This window comes from Rhinopithecus roxellana, chromosome 20 (assembly GCF_007565055.1).
Source record: "Rhinopithecus roxellana isolate Shanxi Qingling chromosome 20, ASM756505v1, whole genome shotgun sequence".
Classification (NCBI taxonomy): domain Eukaryota; kingdom Metazoa; phylum Chordata; class Mammalia; order Primates; family Cercopithecidae; genus Rhinopithecus; species Rhinopithecus roxellana.
This window is the reverse complement of record NC_044568.1, coordinates 76,535,595-76,545,467: the sequence shown is the minus strand read 5'-3', so window position 1 is coordinate 76,545,467 and position 9,873 is coordinate 76,535,595. Positions and strand designations below refer to the sequence as shown.

Genomic DNA, 9,873 nt, shown 5'->3' with positions numbered 1-9,873 from the left:
CCAGTTAACAATCGGCAAAGGAGCAAAAGCAACATTCCCCTCTGAGGAATGTGCCAAAGGTTCCCTACTGCTGAAGCATGGAAAATCTCAGTACCTGGGCCCCACCCCAGAGTCCCATCTAGTTTTTCTGGGGTACAGCATGCCCAGTGGCTGATTCTAACATGCAGGAAGATGGAGAAACACAAAACAAAGAGTAAAGAGGAGAAAGGGGGAAGCAGAGGCTGGAGGCCAGTACAGAACCCAGGAGAGAGCCCTTGGACTCTGAGAAGGGAATCTTACCCAGTCATGCCAAGACGAGCACATTTAAACGCTAACAACTGAGTCCTCACTTCGCACCAGGCGTGGTGCTAGGCATCTTCCACACCACAGTCTTGAGGCAGGGCCCCAGAAGACAGGCCGCCAGTTGGACTGTCACCTACACCCTACTCACCCCAAAATCCTTCTCTTAACCACCAGCCTAGTTCTCCACAGACCTAAGGCCCAGGAAGGGGGAAAATTGGCAGTTCCTTGTGAAACCCTAGAAAACTCCAAGCTACTTCTTATGAACTCATTCAAGAAATGTCTATACCTACCCTGTGCTGCATGCTGAGGTCCAGAGAACTCAGGTTTTCAAGCTGGCTGTGAAATCAACACAGTTGGTCACATACAGCATCCTGTTCAGTGAAACAGCAAGAAGCTATAAAGTGAAGAGAATTGGACACAGAAAGCCAAGAACTGCTCAGACTTGTTTCACCAGTTGTGCGTGTGTTCATTCACCAAAGGTGTGGATGGGTAAAAGATCTTGACAGGAAAGGTATTTCTTACCACAGATCATAGTCCAGCCTGTCTGAGAAACACTGAGGATGGGCAAGAGGTGAGCCTTCCTGTGCCCAGTGCAATTGTGTACACAAACACAGTTCTATACAACATTCATGTTAACCTAGGAGGCCCCAAACAGCAAATTAGAACTTCTTGGTAGTTACAAATTTCTACATACACCTTGAATCAACATGGCCATGGTGATCTTGAGACTTACCACGGGGAGAAGAAATTGGGAGTGATTTAAGCTCCTGCCCACTACACTCAAGGACCGTGTAACAGGTGATCCCCTTTTCCCCAAGGAACTTCAGCCCTGGCACTGCCACTCCTGAGGAAGAGGTATGAATGGTCTGAGAATCCTTCCCTAAAGCTCTAAGTTATAGTGGCACATACCTTGGTGGGTTTATAGACGGCATTCAGATTATATGAGTCCACAAGCAAATAGTACTCAGTGTTAAGCCCACTAGACCCACAGGGGCCAAAAGCAGCCCAATGGTAGCTGGCTGCCCCAGGTACCCCCAAACCCTTCTTCCAGGGTCAGGCTGCAAAACAGCCAGCTGAGCCGTCCTTGTTGCTGAAGCTGGAGAAAACGCCAGGCCTCCTGAAGCTCCCAAATGCAATTCCACCAAGTGATGCGAGCCCTAAACACTTCCAGCAGCAACTCAGAGAACACGCCCGCCAGGCCTAAAAAACAAGCAAATGCTATAGCCCTCCCCAACAGCGGCAGTGCACAGCAACCACACCAGAACCCCATACTTCCTCTACTTGGGCTAAAGAGGAACAGCTACCCTGCTTGAGGGTTAAGTACTAGTAAAGCGAGGCAGCCTGTACTTGCTGACCTGTGGCATCTCCTAGGGCATTCAACTTCAGTTTGAAAAATTAAAATCTCTCACATGTTGACAAGCCCTTTCCCTAAAACTCACCACTTAGTTTGTTACCTATTGAGGATGCAGTGAGCTATGATAGTGCCACTGTACTCCAGCCTAGGCAACAGAGTAAAACCCTGTCTCAAAGAAAAAAAGGGCAGGCTAATTTTTCTTTTTTTCTTTTGAGACGGCGTCTTGCTCTGTTGCCAGACTGGAGTGCAGTGGTGCAATCTTTGCTCACTGCAATCTCTCCGCCTCCCGAGTAGCTGGGACTACAGGTGCGTGCCACCACGCCCAGCTAATTTTTGTATTTTTAATAGAGACGGCGTTTCACCATGTTGGCCAGGATGGTCTCGATCTCTTGACCTTGTGATCTGCCCACCTCAACCTCCCAGTGCTGGGATTACAGGCGTGAGCCACCACGCCTAGACAAAAAGGGCTAATTTTTCAATGGCATGTTGAGATAAGCTACCAGCCACATTCCAGAGTTCTCCAGGGCTCTGCTGATGGGAGAATTATAAATGGAGATGTAAATGTATCCAACTTCAAGGAACACAAGTCACTAACATTCACATTTTAAAATTTATTTATTTTTTCTATTTATTTCACAGATGATAAAACTGAGCCGCGAGAGGCAAACTTACCTAGGTTCCCAGACCTGCTGGTAGAGTCAGCATTCAAACCCACATGATTATCAAACAAAAAGTCTTCCTTCATATGATCAGGTAAAAAGCAGATTAAAACTGAAAGTCACTTCTGCCGAAGGAAGTGTAAATACCCAACACTGTCTACGGTGTAAGGGAACAGGCACTCTTAACTTTCTGATCGAAGTATTAACTGGTACCTTGCAGAACGTACTCTGGCAAGACCCATCAATATTTTATAGATGAATTCCTTTGACCCAGATAGTTCATCCGCAGAAATTTGTTATAGAGAAACTTACAAAATAGGCCGGGCACACTGTCTCATGTCTGTAATCCCAGCACTTGGGGAGGGCAAGGCAGGCAGATCACTTAAGGTCAGGAATTCAAGACTAGCCTGGCCAACATGGTGAAATCCTGTCTCTACTAAAAATTAAAAATAAAAAATAAAACTAGCTGGCCGTGGTGGCACATACCTACAGTTCCAGGCAGGAGAATCGATTGAACCCGGGAGGCAGAGGATGCAGTGAGCTGGGATCACGCCACTGCACTCCAGCAACAGAGACTCCGTCTCAAAAATCAAGAAAAAGAAAAAAATTCACTGCTGCGTTACTAATTATAAAAAAACTGGAACCTGTATCAAGGCTCATCTATACAAGGGAATACTATTCTGTCATAAGATTTCACCATATTTGAAACCCCGTATCTAACAAAAATACAAAAATTAGCCAGGTGCGATGGCAGATGCCTGCCAGCTACTTGGGAGGCTGAGGCATGAAAATTGCTTGAACCCAGGAGGCAGAGGTTGCGGTGAGCCAAGATCGTGCCACTGCACTCCAGCCTGGGTGACAGAGTGAAACTCCGTCTCAAAAAAAAAACAGATATCACCATATTAATTTTAATGTATAAAAGACTTGTATATACTATAAGCTGCTGTGTGGCTCAATTTTTGCTGTTTAAAATCATTTTTGTAAGCACTAAATAAAAAGAAAATGAGGGGCCACCGAAAACTTAACTTGCCACAACACAGGCAACTGTCTACTGAACTTCACAAGGAGCCTGCAGGTCCCATTATAGGAAGTAAAACCCTGGATCTCATCCCATCAAACCCAACAGTACAACACATGGTCTGACAGCCAGCCTGGGTGCTCAGGCGTGCTCTTCTCTTAAATGCTGCCCCCACTAAAACATCACACACCTCAAATATTCCAAAGGGAGGCTAGAAGCTGCCCTTATGGGGTAAGGTCATCTGAACTATCAAAGCTGACAACTTTCAAGAAGGGGTAGCAGGTACCATAAACACAACTTTAAACAAGGGGTTCCTCTGGAAGAACTTTTCTAGTCACTTCATTCCAAAAGTCCAGAATGTATCTCTGAAGATTCCCATCCTCACCAAAACTAAATACTTCAGTTATCAATCTAAGGAATGAAATGCCAGGTTATAACATACTATATGAAGTAAAATGCAATGAGATTAATCTGCTAACATAGTCACCACTAGAGGTAGTAGCTAGGCCAAAAACTTAATCATTCTGTTCATAATTTTCTAAAATTATGGCCCCATTTCAAAATCATCTCTTGGTGTCCTTGCACTGGCCTCTGAGGCTGACTAACCCTCTGGGTTGGATGTTGGCCATCCCTCTCACTATAAAGGAAGTTAGCCAGTCTTCACTGTTGAATGGAAATCTTCAGGCCCAAAGCCACAATTATTCGAGTTTAATGAGTTCCAGTAGCCCTTAGAAAAAAACATTTAGAAAGCTAATTCTTTTTCAGAAGCCTAAACTTCATCTGATTGCATCAAAAAGTTATTCAGATGTGATGACCAAAGCAAAACTGCAGACAAGCCCCATGGTTTTGTTGTTTTTATTCATTTTATGATTAAGGTATGTATCACTACTCCAGTTGGGTAAACCACATTGAAGAATCTGACTGCAGGTCTTTAGATTCAGCCAAATGCTTTCCATTAATTTTGTTGTATAAAATATTAAACATTATAGTATTTCAGCCATGCTCAGAACGCTGCAGTGTAAGGATGAACTTCAACCTGCTCATGCCAAGTTAGGGCGACATGAGCACAACTAAGGAGCTATGATGTCTAAAAGAATCAGAGAATCTGGCTTAAGATGAAGACAGGTTCTGTTCAAACTAAACTGTTTCGTTTTTAAATCCACCCTTAACTGTTCAAGAAACTGAAAGAGTCACCTTGTTTTTAAAGTACCACACAGGTATGCAATCTTCCGTGATTTGTTTTGCATCTAAACTAGCACAGGGAAACATTTCAAAAATCTAGCTGTCCGAAGTAAGTTTTCCTAAGAGAAATCATTACGCGTCTACTGGTGAGCTTCATGTTTATTCCGTGCGTGGGGGAACAGGAGAGAGCAATGGGACAGAGAAGGGAAAAGTTGCAACTGGGTGACAAATGCATCAGGTGCATTTGAAAGTAAATGCAATGGAAAAAAGTAACAAATGCTAAAGTTTTGTAAAAGTTTAATGAAGCCAATAAGGCATATAAATTGTGTTCTGGCAGACATTAAGACCTGCTTTCTTTTACCAAAGAAAAATGGCACGTTTTATCAAAATTTGACAATTCAGAGTAAAGGGTACTGAGATTAAGCTTCAGAGCACCAACTTAAACAAAACAACCAAAAAATTGTTATCCAACTTTGAAAGAGGAACGAGAACCAAGGCATAAAGGGGAATTAAATATGTGTTCCTCCATCTCAAAATCCTTCTAGGAATAGGAGCTCTGGCCACTTGTGAGCAACACATTGCACCACCAAACCCCAATTCCAGAATCTAAATTTACAACGATAGAAAAACAAAGGTAACTCCAAATGCATGTCTTGTATATTCCAAAGGGAAGCTTGAAAGTATTCATAATACATAGGCTTGTCTGTTTCAGGTAAAATGACAGATGCTGTAATTCTTCCTGCTATTATAGTCAACAAAAAATGATCCACTTTTGCAAAAATTTAGAAATATCTCACTTTCATTCCTAGTTTTAGTATGGAATTCACTTTTTTAAATAAGGGCTACATCTATAATGAATACAAGAACTTCAATTCACACATTTCTAACATTCCATTCACATCCCACCCAGTCAATGAATGAATATTTATGGTTAACTTAGCAAAGTTTCTTCACAGAAAGATATTATTAAATGGCTGAAGAAATTGCAAACTTTAACAAAGTGCTGTGAGTAATTACCGGAAAAACCCTTACACTGATTTGCAATGGTCTTTTAAGGATAAAAATAGAAGTAACTGATACTGGACTACAAGTTTGCAAGGAAACATTTTTCACTGTCCTACTTGATATATAATATAATAATATGATAGAATAAATTACAGTACCTGGCAGGCTGACATCAGTTCTTCACCTAAAAAAACACTATCATTCAGTTCAGGATATTAAAAATGAAGATGAAACATGCTCTAAAACATTGTAGCTACAAGAGGTCTTATATTTACTCAAAAGAGGAATCTATTGAGAACTTTTATTTAGGTCTACCTAACAGCTAGAGAATCTCCATGCGATTCCATCTTTTCCAGAATGAGATTCCAAACTGAACTTTTTAGGAGAGGGATTGGACGAACAAGGAGAGTTGGGTTTTGCTATTTTAAGTTGCAATCACATTATTAGTAGATAAAAGAGAGCTTTATCATCTTCCACCCACTCCAATGGAAACTGCACTAAGCAGGGCCTCCATGAAAAATGTAAAATGATAGACTAGAAAACCTACCCCACCATCCATCTCCCTCTCCCTCTAATACTGAACCAAAAAGGAAGCCCATTCTCAAAGTTCATGACCTCTCTACTTTAGGTCACCTCGAATGCAGTCTACATGTTTACATTTACCATAAGGAAAGTACCCCGCATGGGAAGTAGTGTTTGTCTTAAAACTGAATACTTTAGGCCTACAGGGTTAATCTGGGGGCAGTTTAATATTAATATTGCTACTTTAGAGCACTAACACACACAAAGTGAATCCAATAAAGCTCTGTGCATTGATTCAATATTAAGTATTAATTGCATGACCATCATAGCACCTCTTTACATCACACAATCACCAGAATTAGAAACTGCTTTGAAAATTAAAAACAGGGCACAGTCCAATAATTAGAATTGCACACTGTTACTATATAGAAACCAGGTGCACGGTACAGTGCAGCTGCAAAAATGGAAGCCAAATCATGTTTTTAGACAATTTTAGGAACCTGGCAATACTGTTGAAGCAAAATACTCAACACAGCAGGAAATGGACCCCCCCCCCCCAAAAAAAAAAGCATTCTATAACCAAATAAACATCTGATATTTCCTTTCCCTTTGAGAATAAATACAGTTAAGGTCACTTTTAGCCTTGGAACGGATATATGTTTGCCTATGATGATCTTGCTAACGACTACACAGTATCTGATGTCCTCTGCTAGGATTATAGTTTTAAGAAAGCCATAATTACAAGAGGCATCTACTATAAATACCTAGAACTTCCTTTTATGGCAACCACTATAGAATTCACTTGTCTTAAACAGTGAACAAGGGAAGATGGCCTCATGTTTCCTTTGCAATTATAGTATATGTTGAGGATCAAGTGGCTTTCAAGCAGCATGGTGGGTGTGAAAATGTTTGCAGTTTAGATCATTCTGTTGCGTTTATGGGTTGGTGAGTCTGTAATGACATCGCCACACTGGGCTGAGGTACGCTTTCTAGTTCCACCATTGTCCAAGTGGAGTGCCATTTCTTCTGATATGAAAGTGTTCAAATCGACATCATGGAGTCCATTTCTCCTTCGACTAGCATTCGATCCACTGCTTACATGTGTAGGAGAGCCTGGGGTACTCGAACGCACGCTTATACTAGCCATTGCACCACTAAGACCTAGGAAGAAGAAAAAAGGTTTTAGAGTTGCTCAATTTTTTAACCCTTTTGAAAGCAGCCCACTTACTTTCCATGTTGTCACAATGTCAAAGCATGTCTGCCTATTTTCTTTATAAGGGATTACTGGCAAGCAATTAAGTTTTATTCTGGAAAAACATATCATGTGGTCTTGACATGTATCTTATTGGTAATACTACCAATATCTACAATATTGGTAACTACCAATTACTGTAAGTTACTATGTGTCAACCACCATGCTAGGTGTACAAATATCTCATGAAATTCTCCCATCTATGAGGTAGGTACTGCACACAATTTACAGATAAGGACAGGAGCATTTGCTTTAAAGACAAGACATTTTTGGTTACCCAAAGTTACCATTCCAACAGACCCCTCTAATGAGTGTGTATGAGTGTGAAGCATTCAGGAGAGCCAGAAATTACTTCCAGGCCTGGGTGGGCTTGTTCCAACATCCCCTCTAGATAAGGTGATCACATAATTTATCATCCAAAACAGTATTACTGTTGAGCCCGAAAAGAGTTACTGTTAAAATTTCTACTGGGACACCAGGTACAAAGTCAGTCTGCCCTGGACAAATCGGGTTATGTGATCACCTAAGGTCTGGAATGTATTTGGTAGATAACCTTCAGGACAGCCTCAATCATGATCCTCTCTAATCCTTCAGAGAAGGAGGGAGGGGAAAGGTTGTGAAGAATCCTGCTGCTTTGTTTTCAACATTAAGAGTTACTGAATCCAGGGCTGGGCGTGGTGGCTCACACCTGTAATCCCAACACTTTGGGAGGCCGAGGCGGGCAGATCGCTTGAGGTCAGGAGTTCATGACCAGCCTGACCAACATGGTGAAACCCCGTCTCTACTAATACAAAAATTAGCCGGGTGTGGTGGCAGGCGCCTGTAATCCCAGCTACTCTGGAAGTTGAGGAAGAGAATCGCTTGAACCAAGTTGAGGGAGAATTGCAATGAAGCGAGACTGCACTCCAGCCTGGGTGACAAGAGCAAAACTTCACCTCAAAAGCAAGTTACTTTACTGAATCCAGAATATACCCAGCACTCATAGATACTCATTCCTTTCCTTAAACTCTTACACAGTAAAGGAGCCAAACTTACATTCCACTCCTAAATGTTCAGGATAAACCTGTGAAAGTACAAGTCAGGCCAGGAAACATGAATCACAGTTGCATTTTTAAAAACCTACCGTCATTGGCAGTGATCTGCCTTAGGAGTTTCCCCTTCCACTATTCTCGCCTCACCTAAGGATCTGTTATTGCTTGACTAAATTTATAACACAATTTAGTATAATCAATTTTCAAATAATAGGACTTATATCCTAGATTTTCAAGTAAGCTTAGAAGTTTCATTTGACAGGGGCCCATTCTTTCTAATCATGAATTCCATAAATTCGTTGTTTAAATTTGAACTTTAAGTTGAAAAAAGAGTCTCTGCCTCCTATCACATCAAATCATTCCCCTTGACGCTTTTCTCCACCAAATATTCTGTGAATGTTCTCAAAACCATGGCCTCCCACTATCATCGCACATGCTGACAATGTCCTCCGGGCCACACCTCCCTTCTGAGGTGCTCAACTCCGAACTCTAGGTGCCACCCCCATTCCATTCTGCACTAATCCAACCAATCCCCTGGCTGCTCTCCCTGCAGAAGACGCATCCTCCCTTCCCGCTGGTGGTCAGAGAAAATCAAACTGTCCCTCTTTAGCCGCTCAACCTTTCCAAGGCTAGAACCTATTAAAAAATAAAAGCATTAACGTGAGAGTACTTCCTGCATCAGGTACTATGTCAATTACTTCCTATGATACCTATAATATCTCCATTCTGCAGATGAAAATCCAAGTTTAAAAGTAATTCATCCAAGGTCAACAGGTAGTAAACAAGAGCTGGGACTCCCACTCAAATGTAATCTATATTCCTATTCAGTTATTCTGATCCTCTTCCAAGCCTAGAGTATTTTAGCAAAAAAAAGGTGGCTGCAGGTTGGTCCTAGGGTCAGCCTGCCTCTTAGGCCTCATCTCTTTGAACAGTTTCTCTCCCTTCCCTTCCTGCCCTCTTCACTTCACCCTTAGACCAAATCCCCACTACCAACAATCATGCAATTTGCAGCTCTCTGAAATAGTGAGGCCTGCAACTATCTCTTTCAACATTTGCAAATGTCTGTCACTCCCTGAGTGAGCCCATCTGTTCCCCAGCACCCTCTTCTGAGGCTCCTTTCCTGGTTCTCCTACGGGCTCCTCTTTCCTCCTCCTTGGAATTGCAACTCTCCGCTCCCTCCTCAGTCGCAGGAGGAGGTTCCCTTCTGTTCCTGAAAGGCTGGTGCCACCCTGGGTGATATCCTCAACCCCTACCTTACCCACACGTTTCCCAAAACTGGACTAATGAGCTCAAGGGCCTTCCCAGATTTCTAACTGTCTACTGGACATCTCAAACTCAACACCATCAAAAAGGAACTTCACTTCCTCTTCCGCAACCGGCACAAGCTCATTTTTAAAAAAATAAACCACAAAAAACATCTTGAGCTATTTTTCTATAGTATGGTGCAACCAACCACCTCTTCCTATAGAAAATATCTTTTCATCTCCATCTGATGACCTTAACACAGTGCCTGGCACATAACATTCATTGAATTCTGAAAAAGAATGTATCTCAAAGTCCTACCCCTT

General features: G+C 42.0%; 1 protein-coding gene across 1 annotated transcript in view; it reads right to left on the bottom strand.

Moving 5' to 3' along the window:
- Positions 1-4,154: 4,154 nt before the first annotated feature.
- C20H16orf72 (chromosome 20 C16orf72 homolog) overlaps positions 4,155-9,873 on the bottom strand; it is a 29,751-nt gene continuing 24,032 nt past the window's right edge. Inside the window, exon 4 of the mRNA XM_010361151.2 lies at positions 4,155-7,183. Coding sequence (XP_010359453.1) covers positions 6,939-7,183 — 245 coding nt within the window. The 3' untranslated portion in view covers positions 4,155-6,938. The remainder of the gene's footprint in view (positions 7,184-9,873) is intronic.